This window comes from Vicugna pacos, chromosome 18 (assembly GCF_048564905.1).
Source record: "Vicugna pacos chromosome 18, VicPac4, whole genome shotgun sequence".
NCBI lineage: Eukaryota > Metazoa > Chordata > Mammalia > Artiodactyla > Camelidae > Vicugna > Vicugna pacos.
The window spans coordinates 11,218,439-11,235,768 of NC_133004.1; the positions used below are offsets into that span (position 1 = coordinate 11,218,439).

Sequence of the window (17,330 nt, forward strand, 5' to 3'; positions counted from 1 at the left end):
CAGTGTTGGGCCAGCACACTCCTGGAACTGCACACTCATTGGTCTTCACACCCTGGACATGCACAATCTTGGGCCTGAACACCCCTGGGCCTGCCCCATTTGGCCCAGGCCTCTGCTGTGCCGGCCCTCACCTGTCCTGCACACTCCTGGGCCTGCACTCTTGGACCTGTACACTCCTGGGCCTGCCCTGGCCTGGGCCTGCACACTAATGGGCCTGCACACTCCTGACAATGCACCGTCCTGGGCCTGCACACTCCTCTGTCTGCGCACTCCTGGGCCTGCCCATCCCAGAGCCTGCACACACCTGGGCCTCTACACTCCTGGGCCAGTACAATCGAGTGCCTACTCCACCCCGTGTCTGCACACTCCTTGGAATGCACAGTCCTGGGTCTGCACGCTCCTTTGCCTGCACACTCCTGGACCTGTTCCGTCTTGTGTATGCACACCTCTGGGACTGCACACTCCAGGGCGTGCACACACCTGGGCCGGCACGAACCTGGGCCTGTACACTCATGGGACTGCACACTAAAGGGCCTGCACACTCCTGGGCCTGCACGAACCTCGGCCTGTACACTCCTGGGGCTGCACACCCCTGTATCTGCACACTCTGGTGTCTGCACACTCCTGGGCCTGCCTCATTTGGCCCTGCCCTCTCCTGTGACATCCCTCACCTGTCCTGCACACTCCTGGGCCTGCACGCTCCTTCGCCTTTCCTCTCCTGGGCCTGCCCCCAATTCGGCCGGACCTCTCCTGGTCCTGCACACTCCTGGGCCTGCACACTCCTGGGGCTGTGCATCCCAGAGCCTGCACACACCTGGGCCTCTACATTCCTGGGCCAGTACACTCGTCTGCCTGCTCCCCCGTGTCTGTACACTCCTGGGACTGCACAGTCCTGGGTCTGCACGCTCCTTGGCCTGCACACTCCTGGGCCTGTTCCATCTTGTGTCTGGCACAGCTCTGGGCCTGCACACTCCTGGGCCTGCTCATCCCAGAGCCTGCACACACCTGGGCCTCTACACCTCTGGGCCAGTACACTGGAGTCCCTGCTCCACCCCGTGTCTGCACACACCTGAGACTGCACAGTCCTGGGTCTGCACACTCCTTGGCCTGCACACTCCTAGGCCTGTTCCGTCTTGTGTATGCACACCTCTGGGACTGCACACTCCACGACCTGCACAGCCCTGGGCCTGTATACTCCTGGGGCTACACTCCCCTGTCTCTGCACACTCTGGTTTCTGCACACACCTGGGCCTGCCCTCTCCTGGTCTTGCCAAAAGCTCCAAAGTGCTGGGTTTTATTCCCAAAGTCTGCTTAAAAGTCAATGAGATGCAGAGAAACGTGGCTTAAAATACGTCAATTTTAATCACGCACATAGAATGCAAGAGTGTTTTCCCTTAATAAACAGTGTCAGTATCTTACATAACGGGAAGTAAATACAATGTTAGGCAAACAGCCCAGCAGGTAAATGTTTAGTATTTATCTTGTAAGATCAGATACTTTTTCTTCATAATCTCCACATGTTCTTCACGTGCTTTCGAATCCAGATCTGGACTTAGACTTGACTCGTCCATCAAGGCTACGAGAGACTCTGTAGGACTTAAGATTCAGGTTCAGCAGTAGCTGGAATGAAAATGAAAGAATTAGGCTCTTTCCTTAAAATACTTCATAGGTAACTAAATGTCAGTTTATTTTTTAAGAAAAGCTGAGACTCTTCTAAGTTTTAACGAGAATGAAAAATACCTACACACGATTACAGCACAAAATACAAGATGACTACTCTAGACTTTGCCCAGGGCTGCACGTTGAATTAAGTGCTCTTGTGGCTAAGGATCAGAGCCCCTGGTTTTCTCATTCATTCATTTACTCAGCAACCATGGGCTAAGGCACTGTGACAAGCACTGGAATCACAAGATGAAGATGACAGAGTCCACCCTGAATAATCATGTACCGTAAACTGGAAAAATAGATGAATAGGCAATTTCGGTACAGAGACATAAATGCCATGACAGGTATAGAAGAGGGCACAGTCGGAACACTCAGAAGGGACGTCCAGCTTTGTGTCAATACTGCCCCCTCTTTGGTGGCCGTGATGTGTAAGCAGATACCTGAAGGAGGAGGAGAAAGTGTGGGAGGGAGAGGCAAGAAGCAAACACAGAGAGCAGAGGCAGGAAGGGCACCCGCGGAGCTGGACGCAGTCTGACCAGTCGCTGGAGCCAAGGGGCCGAGCAGGGGAGTAGAGAGATACGGCTGAAGACTTTGGCAAGAGCCAAATCAACGTGGGTGTTTTTCTTCCAAGCTAAGGAATTTGGAATTTTTCCTGAGGGCAAAAGTTAACCCCTGACAAAGTGAGTGACAGGAAATTAATTGTCATCCACCAGGGGACAGGTACAGAGTCTGGGTTTTTGGCCTCAGTCACTACCAAACTCGAGAAGCTGATGACCTCCATGCTTTCTGAGAACAGGTCCGTGTGCAGATGACAGGCCCACGGGGACAGCAGGAGAGGAAGGGCACGGCCAGAAATAGAGAACACAGACTTCCTGGGATTTTTTTTAAAGCTATGGATCATGATGAGTAAATGAGGAATAAGTACACTTATCATTATGAATGAAATCATGCTTTCACATTTTTCATTAGATATGTGTAAGAAAAAAATTTAACATAGTATCTGTTATTCAAACAATAGGATGAGGTGCCATTTACTCTTTACAGCGTATTTCGGAAATCAATGTCTAAATTTAATTCAGAAATGTTGGCAACATACCTTCTTTTAATTCTCTAGCTACGTTATTCTCCAACTCCTTCCGCATCTGAAATAAGTCAAATACAATTTTTAACGTGTAAGTTAAACAAGAAACACTTTCATAGGAATGACAGCTCGCTTATGAAATGTGGCCTTTAAATAATACTTTTAGAGACTTGACCTACCTTGGGGATTGCTTAAACAGAAAAATAATCACAGGAGTAAAATCAAATAAATTCCTACTTCCTTTGACTTTAGCTAATAGAGAACACACGCATGTGAGGCTACTTAAGAGTCCCCTGGTGGAAAGCACAGCGAGCCCGGCCCTGGCGGATGCACACACTCTCAGAGGGCGACGCCCGACCTCATCAGCACAGAGTTTAAACAACTCAAGTCACGTTCTACACTGAATGCATTGCTCTGCAGTTCTCAGAGAAACTGCCCTTTATAAAAGTTTAGTTTCTTTAACGTTAATGGCTTTTTCCTTAGAATGAGCTTTCCATTCCTGCACTTTGAGAAAACTAAAATTTTAAGGTCTGTTCTTGCTCATGTTTTTAGCACAGAATCGTAGATGCATAAAATGAAGAAAAGGGTTCTGCTATAATGTCAAGTGAAAATTCTACTGGCCAACAAGTTAAGGAAATGTATTTGCTCTCTGTATATGACTAAGATATTTATATCAGAAAATCTGCTTGAAGAAAAGAAAAGGAGAGGCTAGCGCCAGTTTCAAAAGTTGGTTTCTGATTCACAACTTCCTAGAGTTAGAAATAAGGAAAACAATACATAATTCTTTAACTGTAACTTTGTTTCCATTCTAGGAATTAGGGCCAACTTTTTGAAACTTGACTTAATTAGTTACATATTTAATTATGAAGTGTGGGGACATTTCAAACTACAAATGTCCCCACCTAGAGTGTTCTTTTAAAATCTTTCTTATTAAAGTCACCCGCTCACTAAACAGGGTCTAAAACAGTACATGAACACAACAAACACTGTGGTGATAACAGCGACACAAGAGCCGAGGCCTTTGTAAATGTTAGGTGCAAAGACAAACTTTGGGGCTACCATTAGCCAGTATTTTCAGAGCCTGTTTTCCGTAACACTGTCTGACAAGAGCATTCTACAGAGGCCTTCTGCCATCAACAACGTGACAACAGTGCCAGGCGGGTCCTGTGAAGTGAAAAACGCCTAACAGATGAAGGGAGGAGACTTTACTGAAATAAATTCATGTAACCATTAATAAACACTATGCAAAATGTAGATCACACCTTCACATGAGCTGAATGTAAGATTACTATCTTTTCCTCTGCAAAGCTATTTTCCTAAACAGGTACTTTTGGGACCTTTACGTTTATTTCTAGGTGAGGACCCCCATGTCCAGATGGTGGAAGTGGCCTGAAGTCCAACATTAGTAAGGAGAAGGCACCTGCAGTTTACTTAAATCTTTCCATTTAACAAAAACACAGAAAGGTGAGAAAATAATACACGGGAAGACAATGTATCAGCAAGTTTTAATTCTAATGATTTTTAACTAGGAGGATTCTCTCCTAACTGGCAGTTTGCAGACTATGTCCCATGGAAATGGAAGGTCCCACTGGGGACACTGCAGGATTGAGGTCAAAACTGAGGCCACAGGCTGGAAGATAATGCTGCCCTCTCTTTCCGAGATCAATTTGATAAAAAAACACTTGCCCCACACGTATACACACACGTTGGTTTCCAAAGTGAATATGTTTTCAGATTATTGATACTTTTCAGTTAAAACTTGGTACCATTCTTATTTTAAATGTTGTAAAAATAAGTACAATTCCAGAAATGTAATAAAATCAGGTCATTTAACTGCTTTGATTCATTATCCTGTTGTAAATAGGTTAATGCATGAAGGAAATGACACTTGTCAGTTTGTAACTATTAAATGCATGTATTTTGCTGCAGAGTGAAGAAATGAGAAAGTATTTGTTGATCAAGGAGCTAAAAAATTAAGTACAGAGAAAAAAGTGAATGAAAGAAAAAGAACTGGAAGAAGCTGAGTGATTGTCTTTCAAAAGATAACACGCTTCCTCATTTGTCCATTCAGACAAAATGAAACGAGACCAGGAGGGAGTGCACAGGGCAGAGAACTGATACCAGAAACAAGGTTACTGAACTCTATCTCCGCCTTATGAGAAGTGAGCTTATTAACTACTGTGGTAGTTTGATTAGAATTAAAATTCGGAGTGGATGTGCCCTGCCTTGGAAGCCTACTTTTAAAAGAAACGTGACCAGATCCTGCTGAGACGCCGTGCTGTGTCATGTAAAAAGTTAAAGTCTTAGGAAGGTTAATCGTTGTAGCTCTGCTGCACTGGTATGATCCCATTTAGAAAAAGGGCTTCTAAACTGAATGGACATTTGAGAAATTTAAAAGTTACTTAAATAAATCATTAGAAGATGTTTGAAAGTGTCAGTAATACACCAAAAGTCCAAAATCAATGAGTGTAAAATTTAGTCTTCCTATTTAAAATAGATTTGAAGGACATTTATTAACTATGGCGATGCTTCATGTTAGGCCCACCAATACTTAAAAACTCTTGAACATAAAAAAATCTTTAAAACAGAGAAATGTTGTCCGTTATAATATTGTCTGGAATCCATTTTTAAGTTTTCAGTTCTCAGAAAAAAATTCTATGTGCAAGAAAATCTAACAGTGATGTATCTGCTCAGGCTAATTTTAACTTTTCGTATTTTATAGTAATATAAGTTAAATAACACAATTGAGTAAAACTGCAAAATTGCTTCTGACATGTAGGACAAAACATCCCAGAAATAAACTAGAATGTGAAATCTGAGGGTAAACATTAGCAAAACAGATACGGGGTCCATCTGTCACCACTACAACGATGTCACGTGACAAGGCTGTACTTCAGGCAGCAGTAAGAGAGGCAATAAACCCAAGTGTTACGAACTGGAAGAAACTTGCTTCGACAACCAGCACGACTGAAATCACAGACTGAGAGCAGCAACACTTCTGTCAAGTTGGGAGAAAATGCTGAGTAAGCTGGAACGTCACAGTAGGAACAGTCCAAAACGTTAAAACCTTGCACATAAAGGAGAATGTTAAATTCAACCCCAATGCCATTTTTAACATTTTGCTTTCTAGAGCCATAGCTGAAAAGCTGTGCAAGTCTGTTGTCTTGTTAAGCCCCATGCAAAAACCCATCCCTTCCTGTCATTTTAAACAGTATGTTCACAGCTCACATAGCATTACTTTATGTTTTCCCAGCAGAAGTAATTACATCCCTAGCAATTCCACAAGGCATCTTCTTTCTCTAATTCTGACTAAGAAATCTGTAAGCAGTAACTGTACAGTAACTCCTGAGAGGCGCCCGGCAGCGCTGAGGAAGACGTGTCTCTGCGCCCGGACAGAGCGGGGCTCGTGAACCTCCCGGCTAAACCCAGCATGATTCGGCCCCACGGCCCCACAGAAGAACTACGTGTACCTCAGAACTACAACCCTGAGTTTAAAATAAATTATTTTCCAGTGTACCTGGAAGTACTAAAAAATAGACACCTCTTTCCTCCAAAAACATCAAATGAAAAAACTGTCCTCAGGAGCTTTCTCTTGCATTGCTTTTGCACTCACACTCTTCCACCATCATCCTGTAAAGAGACCCATTGTCGACTTTTTGGTGACAACCAATGAAAACATTTCGAGTTTGCATCATGCTTAGCCACTGACAGAAGTGTTAGCCATGCATTTTTTTTTAAAACCACGCAGTCCGGTTTCATGACTCTGAAGCACTTAGACTCAATTTACCCACAACACTGTCTATGAAACCTGAGCTTTTTTCTTCTTTGATTATGACATGAAGCCAAGTGAGAAAAAGTAGGTTGAGACCTCACTTAACAAGGAAGGGCCCGTGCTACCCTTCTCTGCATCAAGATCATGAAAACACCATCCAACCATAAACCAACGTGCACTGATTTAAATGGCTATTTTAACAACGATACACAATGAAAACTACTTGTAATTTAAAGACTCCCTATCGTTGCCACCTCGGTATGCCTGCAGGTGAGGGCAAGACAGAGACATAAGCGAACTTCATTTTAAAAATTTAAGTATTTGCTTTACTTGACTGCATAGTTAGAAATGTTCTACAGCTGCTCAGTAAGACATTTTATAACAATTAAAATAACAGTGCTATAAGTAAAACAGCATTTAAGGATGTACTCTTACAGAAGAAAATGATAAAAATTTTAAACTTAAAAACGGAACTTAATGTTTTTAGTGTTACAAGTTTATTGAATTCATAAAAAGAATTTATCTTGGATTCGTTTAAATAAAAAACACCCGCATGTGGTTAAGTAGCTCAATGCCAATCATTTACTTATGCTTAGGGGTAGAAAAACTGGGGTGCAGTAAAACTTGAAAATTAGTATCAACCAGTGCCAAACCGAAACCCATCAGAAACTAAGCCAAACATTGGAAAGTGGATCTCTAGTTATTTGGCACTAATACTTAACTTCTAAAATAGAATTTAAAATGGAGCTTTTTAAGGAATTTAAAATTTGTCAGTTTAGTTGCATTTATTGAATAAAGTTTAATGACAGGTATCTCTTGAAACTTACAAGTCCAGGGACTTTAAAAAATTATAAAACTTCTGTCTCCTTTCTTTATTAGCACAATCAATTATGGCTTTTACTTAGCGTGCGTGAGTCAAATAAACAACTCAGAATTTCATCAAATTAAAAACAAGAATTATATTAGAAATCTGAAACCCAAGGAAAAAAACGTAATGTAACTAACCCGGAACAAGGGATCGCTCAAGTTAGTCGAAGGTTCTGAAGAAGTCCTGAAGCGCCTTCTTCGAGTAGGACTGCTTTTGGCCTCCGCGCTAGTACCAGCAGCAGAAGGCGGTTCGCCAACAGGCCTTGTAGGAACAAGGCCGGAGGAAGAGCTCTTGCGCTGTCTCTCCAGCTGAAGCTTAGTGCGCACCTCGGCCAGCCTCTCATAAGCCCTGCGAGGATCGCAGAACACAGATTTCGTTCAGTTCATTTTCTTCCTAAGTGATGTGTATTTTTAAAGTTTGCTATAACAGTGAACAGATTGTCCCATTAAACTGCGTTTCAACACCAAAAACACGTCAGCGAAGACCTACTGTAAACAATTACAGTTTAAAACTGTCCTAAAGAAGGACGTATGTCCCTGGGGGGGGCCCTTAACTAACAAGTACCTCAAAGTGGAGAGTCAGAGATGGAGACGCCCCCACAGAGGACCCCCACTGCCTTCTGCACCGGCTGCATCTAGACATACTCACCCTCAGTAAACCAGTTTAGAAATAAAAACTAAACCATCCCTCAAAGCCATTGTCAAGCATTTGCTTTCACCCCCCTTACATACACATTTCACTCATTACCTGGGAGAAATCAAGCACGTGGCACTGAGCAACAGTTTAGAGCCACCACCTCTGGGGGGCACCAGGCGGCAGAGTCGATGGTGGGAAAGAACTACGACAGCGCCAGGGGCAATTCCAAGTGTCCCCCAATTTCCCAAAGCTCACTTTGTAACTTCGCTTTTACCAGAGGCCTACATCAGCACCTGCTTTCCATAAGCAAACAGAATCTCAAGCGGATTTTCACTTTTATGGAAAAAAAGCAAAAAGCCAGAATAGCGCGGGGTGTTTGTTTTAGCTCGAGCCATCAGAGGGGCAACGAGCACCCCGAGCAGCGAGAGGGGCCCCAACAAGCTCCTTCCGCAGAGCCACACTCAAGTGTCCCGGCATCACGCCGCCACGGCTTTGGACTGTGTCTGTGAACGCCTGTGCTTCATGCATATTTATTTCATGCATCCACCAGCAAGATGTGTCCTAAGGTAACTTGCCCCTTTGCTTTACACCGACAACTTTCACAGGAACGCTCTACTTCTGGACAGCGGGGAGACCTGTAGCTCGTAACACCGTTACTCAGGCACCGGAGGTGGGACCCACCCTTTCTGTCTTCCACACACCCCCTCGGGCAGGCCACCATAGTCTTCTTAGCCACTTTGTGAACCACTATGCTGCCCTTCACCCCGATGTGAACTTCCCCCTATTCCCCAAGCATGCCTTTACGTAGCGGAGGCAAACTTAGAAGGGTACAGTACTTCGTCTCAGGGTGCCCACGAGCGGTGACACCAAATATCACAATCAAGAAAGTAAATTCACCAAACACCAGCATGGGGCCCCTTGGGTTTACGTTGCGCTCTTTCAAAACACAGTTAATTTTAAACTCATTAACACTTCCATTTATGGGAATTCCAGCTGGAAATTTTGTGGTAATATGGCTGTCTAAATTACAAAGTTTGCAAAACCCCTAGCTTAAAGACTAGATCAGGTTAAATATATGCAAATACAAAAAATAAAGTCATGTAAAAGCAACAAAAGGCAGGGAGATGCAAACTGCCCTGGACTGACATTTTAAAAGAGGGTTCATTTGCTAACATCATTCCCCAAAATTACACTATCTAGTTAGCTCTCACTTGCTACTCACCTCATGAACCTGGCTCAATAAAAATGATGCCTTAGAGGCAAATGAACGACCTAAATTATCTTCTATAATTCTGCGTTTTGACTTACGAGGTTAGCTGACTTGCCAAAGACTTTCTATTTTCTAGCTCTTCAAGGTACAGTTGTTTGTACTTTTCCAATCTGTTTTCATTAGAATCATTTTTTAGTTCAGGTTCCAGATCTTTAACTCTCTGTTCCGTTTGACTGACTGAAGCAGGTCTGCACTCTCTTAACACGTTTTCTTGAAGTGCTGCTTGTGCCTAAAGCACATTAAAAGGATACAATTATAAAAATAATTATAACCTGAGTAATTGCAGTCTGTTTGTTCCCGTTAGTTTTCAGTCAATGACTCAGAGAGCAATTTTAAGTGTGAGAAAAAAGCTGAACGTTAAACTACTTATCATCAATGTCAAGTGAATTAAATCTGAATTACAAAATTAAAGTTGAATCACTCTTACATTAGTACTCATGGAATGTGATAGTTCGAAGAATAATAGGATCAACTTAAATTTTAAAAATTGAACAATACAACCTAAGAGTACAGAGTGTGGCACAGCATTTACATCACAATATATTCTTTTCCTCCTAGTAGTCTTGATTTACACCAATTGGTCTTAAAAATGATTCTCTACTGAGAATTGTTCTGAAAGATCAATTTAGTGATAGTGATGATGGAAACTGAATTATTTAAAGGGACTATCCAATGCGGCCTTCCTTCCAGAAACCTACAAACCAAACTGCTATATGGGAAGTAGAGGAAACACGTAAAATGTACACATCCGAACTGTAATTCTCAGCGAGGTGAGTTAGAGCACGTTACAGATCAGTGTCTCACCTGGAGAAACTGGCTGATTTCTTTCAGTTTTTCTAATACAGCCTGTCTTCCTTGCTCTTCAGTTTCCCGTCTGTACTGCATAGCTCGCCTCAATTTTTTCACTGTTTTTACTACATCCCGTCTTGCTTGTTCTTCAGTCTCCCGTTTGTCCTGCTCCACTTGACTGTGTCCCACTGTATTCACTTCGAGGTGATGTCTGAGGCTTACTGCTTCTTCCTCCAACTTCTTCTTCTCCTCCTCTAGTGCTTCACATTTCTTTTGCATCTGTTTCACAGATAGTATCTCCTTTAGAAGAAGCTGAGTTTCTGCACTCAGATGGAGAAGTACTGAAGACGTAGATTCCTCTTTTGCTGGAAGATCAGCATTCTGCGTGAAAAAGGTAAAATTGTTTGGTAATGAGGTTAGCAGACTGAGAACAGCCTAACTCTAACCCAGCATCAGAGGTTGAAATAAATTCAGTTACAATAAAACGGTGTATCTACCTTGTGGAATGGAGAAACTCAAATTACTCAGAAAATCAAGAAAAGAAGTTCAAACCACCAAGAGTCACAAAAATACACTGTTTACTGTCATCATCTTTGTTATACATTTGTACTTGACTTTACACTCTTCACTTCCCCTGCGAAATTCCCTCCCCTCAAGTATGTACTGGCCTCAGTTAACTCGTTTCTAGGGGACAGAATGTGGGGGCACTGCTGTGTGATTTCTAAGGCTAAATGGCCTCTGACTTTCACTCCATAGGGATGCTCACCCTTAGAACCCAGCCACCACGTTGTGAAGCCCAGGCCACCTACTGAGTCTTTGTACACGCAGCTGTCCCAGCTGATGACCCCAGGGAATGTCCTTAACCAAAGCCAGCTCCAACTTCCAGACATGTGCATGAACAAGCCTTTAGATTATTTTAGAGCCCGCTTGATGCCAAGTGGAGAAGAAATGAGCTGGCTCCACTGAGCCTTGTCTAAACACAGATTTGGGAACCAAGCAAATGCTGTTTTGAGTCACCAGGTTTTGAGGCAGTTTATCATATAAATTATTAGCAATAAATAACTGGCACAGCTATTGATGTGAAAAATGGGGCACAGCCATTAAAAAAGAACCCAAACTGTGGGGATGCCTTTGCACCTGGAGGTAGGCGAAACCTGAACAGATGTAGAGAAGAGTAAGAGTGAAAACCCAAAGTGTCCACGAGACTGTTAGTGGAAGCCTGAGGGCCCCTGAAGGGCTGAGAGTGAAGGCTTCTAGGCCAGGGAAGAAATGACGACCCTGAAACCGGGGGAAACGGGACTCTTGCTACCGAACAGCTGAAAGTAAAATTGACGAGAGAGATAAGCTAAAACGAACACAAAGATTATTAAATAGAAAGGAACCAGGACTCACTGGGTTCAACTATCTGTATCCCATTTAAAGCATCTCCACATGCCCAATGGTCACATAATGGGTAAGCAGAGAAATGGCTTCCGGGCAAAGATCAAATCTAGGGGGCTGCCAGGAAAACAGTCTAAAGATGAAGCCAAGACTTTGTTAAGACCTTGCAAAGATTTAACGTGCTGCCTCAAATTCCTTTAAAGATCTTAAAAGCGTAAGAATTTCAAAGGCGTGGTCCCCCAACAGCTTCACAGGAAGCCCAAGGTGAAGAGTTTATCTCAAAAAGACGTGACAGTAGCTTTTCCAATGGCAGGAACCCCAATAAAATTCACAGGAAACTCAGTTTTAAAGAGAACTGTGGTAGCAAAACTACTGCTTACTAGCTTGGACTGAAAGAGACAAGACAGTGCAAAACGGGAGGCGGCCTTTGGGTTTTTCTTAGAAGGTCTACAAGGAGGAAGCTGGCTGGAGAGAACTGCTCAGCTGCAAACACGGGTCATTGCTCATGAAAGGGACAGAACAAAGAGCTCAGAGAGGGCAGCGAAGGAGAACCCCTCCCAGGGTTAGGACTAAGTCCTAATCAAAGAGCCGGCAGCATCAGGCTGCACTGCAGAACTCCTACGGGCCAGCGTGCCTCCCATCTTCCATCTGTGAGCGAGGGAGTCCTCAGCAGTTCAGCAGAATGTCGGGCGTGGGGCGGCAAATAACCCGTGTCTCCTTATCCTCAAGCCTCAGCACTGAGAGGCGTGTACCCAAGGGCTGTACTCCAGAAAGCACGCCCAGGAGCCTCAGCCCCACCTGGACCTGGTGAAGATGGGAAAGTAAGACCCTGGGCTGGAGCCTGAGCCTAACACCACAGCCACCGAGACCTGCTCATGACCGCGTAGGGACAAGTGGATTTCTCGTATGGAAGCAGTAACAAAACATTGTGGCTAGTGAGTAGATTATGCTGGTTTTTGAATGTCTCCGTAAGTTTTCAGAATTAATTCCATAAAAAAGGTAGAGTATGGGCCAACCTTAAATGCCCTGCTCCTAATGAACAGAAAACGGTGAAAGTGGCACCGAGTGAACTGCAGGGCTCGGTTTGAAAAGGCACTTCAGCTTCTGCCTTGCTCTTAACCCTGGAACCCAGTCTCAGGCGGGCAAGCTCAGGCCACAGAGACAGCTTCCGTGTTCCAGGGGAGGTGGTCCACCTGCCCGCCCCACCTAAGCCACAGCCCACCGCCGACATCAACCATCAGACATCAATGGATGAACCTTCACGTGATTCCAGGCCCCCGCCTTCGAGCTGCCCCACCTGAAGCTGAGAGGAATAGAGGCCAGCTGTCTTGGCCACACTTTTCCTAAGTGCAGGTTGTGAGCAAAATAAATGCTTATTTAAGCCCCTGAACTTTGGGGAGTTTGTTAGGCAAAAACAGATAAACAGAAGAGTGGATGAAAAAAGATAATAAGAAATGTAACTTGAATAGAGTAGAAATTGCTCTCCTATAAACTGGAATGCAACAAACGTTGAGATTAACTTATCAATGACAAAGTGCTGATGAGAAGCAGCAGAAAACTGAAAGAAAGACCTCAGAACTAGCGAGAAGGAAGATGCTTTAGAGTCCCCCTCCAATTACAGCTTCTTACAAACAGGCATGTATTTCACAGTTTCCCCTCAACTTGGAGGATAAGGAAGACTGGTAAGCAAGGAGACACAGGATTTGAAGTCTAATAATTGAAAAACAACAAGAAATAGTTTACCAAAATCAACCTTTTCACCTCATTTCAACGAACTGAACTTCTAAGAGACAGGCAGCTTTGAGAAGTTACCAATCTAGCACTCACTCTTCATTTTCCTTTCCTCAGAGAGAAAATAAAATATGATGGAACCATAAATGTAGTGTCCTTTGGCAGTATTTAAATTAAATACAAACTTTCCTTTACCTTACTTAAAAGCTTGTTGGTAAGGGAACGTAAGACTGTCTCAGCTTCGTGTTGTAGCACAATGCTTCTCCGTAGCACACAGATTGGCTTTGAACTTTTGAAATTCAAATTACTAATCTGTTACCTGCTTCTGATAAACTGATTGAATATTATCTAACTTTTAACAGCTGTACTCTTGGAAAATTTCCCTTGGATGGGATGAAATATTTATTTCATTCATTATGCATTAAGCTATAGAATACAGCTAGGCATCTCTCCTTTTAAGAAAAAGGAGGTAGACACAGGGAGCTGAGAGTGCAGGATTACACACAAGAACCAAGCCGAAAGAGGACTTCATCGTGCACCGCAAGATGATGGATTAGAGAGGCTTCCAAAGAGGAAGGTTGAATTAATCTTTTCCAGGCTTAATCTTTTGCCTCTAGTAGTGAAATCTATGGATGAGTCTATGAACTATAATGAATGCAACATAATGAAGTGTACTGCAGACTGAGTCAGCAGATCCCGTGACCATGATTTGATGGAAACTGGAGTGAAGTGGGAGGCACTGGGTGAGAAACTAAAGATCTGAATGGGGGGAAGGAATGGACTTTACCTTTGCAAGCCTACTTTCTGTCATGTCAGAGTCAGCAAGGCATAAGCTGGCCACAGGCCCCTTCAGGATGCAGCAGATCTCCACAGAAGTGGAGTTACACAGACATTCCGCGACACTGACTTTTTATTATGATGTAAAACAACTGCTAATATGCAAGAAGACTCGGAAAGAGTTCTCATAACATCTGAATTGGTACTGGCATGGGACAGACATAGACCAATGCATCACCACTGAGAATCTAAAAGAAACCCTCACATTTACGGTCAATTGATTTTCAATACGAGTGTCAAATAACTGAATGAGACAATAATAGTCTTTTTAACAAATGGTACAGGGACAACTGGATATCCACATGCAAAAGAACAAAATTCGACCTCTACCTCATACAACATATATCAAATTAACTCAAAACGAAAGAGCTAAAACTACAAAATTCTTAGAAGAAAACACAGGCGTGTGTCTTCATGACTGGATCTGGCACTTGTTTCTTAGGGCAGTAGAAGACAGAAATAGATTAACTGAACTTCATCAATAATAAAAACTTCTACTCTTCAAAAGACACCATCAAGAAGGTAAGAAGGCAAGCTCCTGAACAGGAGGAAATACTCGAAAATCCTACATCTGATCGAAGGCTTGCACCCAGGATACAAAAAGGACTCTGACAATTCAATCATAAAAAGACAACCCAATTTGAAAATGGGCAAAAACCTAAACAGCCAGGTCTTCAAAGAAGATACACAAATAGATAAGCACATGAAAAGATCCCCAACATTCTTAGTCATCAGAAAAATGCAAATCAAAGCCACAACGAGATGCCAGTTCACACCTACCAGGAGAGCTGATGACCAGTGGTGACAGGAATGCATAGGAATTGGGAGAATTATACACTTTGGGTAAAAATGTTAGATGGTGCAGCCACTCTGGAAAACAGTATGGCAGGTCCTGAAAGGGTTAAACAGAGTTACCGTATGACAGCATTTCCATTCTTAAGTATATTCCCCAAAGAAGTGGAAACATGTTTACACCAAAACTTGGACAGAAATGTTCACAGCAGCATTATTAGCAAGAGCCAAAAAGCAGAGGCAACCCAAAGGTCCATCAACTGATGGATGGATAAACGGTTTAGCCCCACAACCGAGTACTGTTCGACAATAAACAGAAATGGAAATACTGACAAGCGCTGTAACATGGATGAACCTTGAAGACGTGTTGTCAAATGAAAAAAGCTAATCATGAAGGACCGCACAGCATGCGACTCCATTCCTGGGAAACACCCAGAACAGGCACATCTATAGGGACAGAAGTCAGACTGGTGGTTGCTGGGGGATGGGGGGGCTGTGGTGCTGGGGGGGTGATGGCCAAGGGATGCAGGCTTTCTTTTTGGGGTGATGGGAATGTTCTAAAATTGATTGTGGTGACAGCTGCACATCTCTGAATATACTAGGAGATACTAACTATGCATCCTAAATGGGCGAATTATTATGATACGTGAATATTTTTCTTTTTTGGTGGAGGGAAGTAACTAAGTTTTACATATTTATTTTTAGAGGAGGTACAGGGGATCGAACCCAGGACCTTGTGTATGCTAAGCATGCACTCTACCACTTGAGTTATGCAATCCCCCTATAATATGTGAATTATATCTCAACAAAGTTAAAAAAAAAATCCAAAGGCAGGATCTAGACAATTTTCTTAATTCTCTATTTTGGGTGTACAGATGTGATCTGAACTTCTCCATGCTTTGACAACATGTCTAAAATGAATAGAAAATGAAGGCAATGTCTAACTTCAACTGGTTTGTATAATGACCTTTCGGCACAAGGTATTCTGAAATCCATGAAATAAATACACACAGGTTCTATATCCATTCACAAAAGTGAAGATGAGACATGACAATTTTCTGGAACATTCCATGAAACATTATCCTCTGATTTTATCTAGCTTGGCTCATTGTGGTGAGAGATCACTAAAACATACTGTTTAATAGGAAAAAAAAGTTAACTTCTGTGAGGAAAGAGGTATAATTCTCAACTTCTCTAAGGGTAAATATTATAAGAAAAAAATAAAGAATGGCAGAATGAAAGCCAACATTTAAGAAACAAGTGCATTATAAAGGTAATAAAAGTGAAATTATAATGAAGATGCAAAAGAAAGCTGTCCCTGAAAAGCTAGTGCCCTGCAACACTCTGCGCTGCACGTTCACGGCCGACGTGCTGGATTTCATACATACTGGGTTCGCAGTTTGATGTGGCTTCCTCTCTCCATCCTGTCTCTTATTTTCTGAGTTAGTTTGATGATGTGCTGTCACCTCCAGGGATGCTTCCAACGTGGACACTTTCTTTCGGGTGTCAGCCAGTTCTTGCTGAAGCTGTCTCATACGGGCCTAAAAAGATAACTCTGTTACTGAATTTTCAGGCACCTTATCATCAAGTTACATTAATAGTATGTAACTCCAACAAATGGGCTTTGAGAACTATCCCCACAGACATTAGTTCACCTTCTTTTCCTCATAGGCACACATTCCTGTTTACTGAATTTCATTAAACCCACAGAAGACGTGACCCTCCTGCCTTACCGACAGGAAGTTAACTTAGACAATGGAGGCAGCCCCACCAGCCACTCCCTGCCCCTCCCAGGAAGCGGCCGAGCTTCACCCCCACTGAAGTCTCAGACAGGAAGGGGTGCGCGGGTGGGCTGAGCGGTGGTCAGTTTCACAGTGTGGAACATTCTCCCTCTTTCTCATTAGAGGCTTAAGTTCAGAGTTCTTCACATCTTCAATCTGGTATTTAAATCCTTCCAACAGACTCCCATCTCACAATAAAAACGAGGTTATTCCAATGGCCTCTGGGGACCCGAGACAACCTGGCGTCCCCTGCCTCCTGGACTGCAGCTCCTACGGCTCCCCCCACCCCTCCCACGCACTCCCTTCCTGCCACTCAGGACTCTGGCTGCTCCTCCTCAGTCTGAAAATGGGACCCCAGTGCCAGACTCGAACATCACAGAGCGCCCCAGTTCCTCTGTACTGGACAAACTTAGATCCGAATGACAGTAACTGAGCCTTGCAATGAGAACTGTGGGCACATTATTTGAAAAAATGTTCAAAGTAAATTATAAATAGAACAGGGGAGACTAAGTCAAACACAGTTTTGCTAAAATTTACATTTGTCCCAAATTATGACTGAATGATAAGTAGATGCCTTTAAGGAGTGGAGAGGTCATAACAATACATGATTTGAGATGGAAGTATTTCTGAATTTAATTCCAACTGGCATGAATAAAAATAAGGTTTTATCAACCAAAAATGTATGAAAAGCTACTGAAGGAAAAGTACTGCAAGATACAGCATTTACA

At 43.1% G+C, this 17,330-nt stretch overlaps 1 protein-coding gene across 1 annotated transcript in view; it reads right to left on the reverse strand.

The window, feature by feature from the left end:
- Nucleotides 1–1,343: 1,343 nt before the first annotated feature.
- The window catches only part of LOC102541874 (ankyrin repeat domain-containing protein 26-like), a 52,637-nt gene continuing 36,650 nt past the window's right edge, over nt 1,344–17,330 (reverse strand). The window contains 6 exon segments of the mRNA XM_072942159.1: nt 1,344–1,620; nt 2,762–2,807; nt 7,524–7,734; nt 9,331–9,521; nt 10,097–10,462; nt 16,210–16,362. Of these exon segments, the coding sequence (XP_072798260.1) occupies nt 1,598–1,620; nt 2,762–2,807; nt 7,524–7,734; nt 9,331–9,521; nt 10,097–10,462; nt 16,210–16,362 (990 nt within the window). The 3' untranslated portion in view covers nt 1,344–1,597.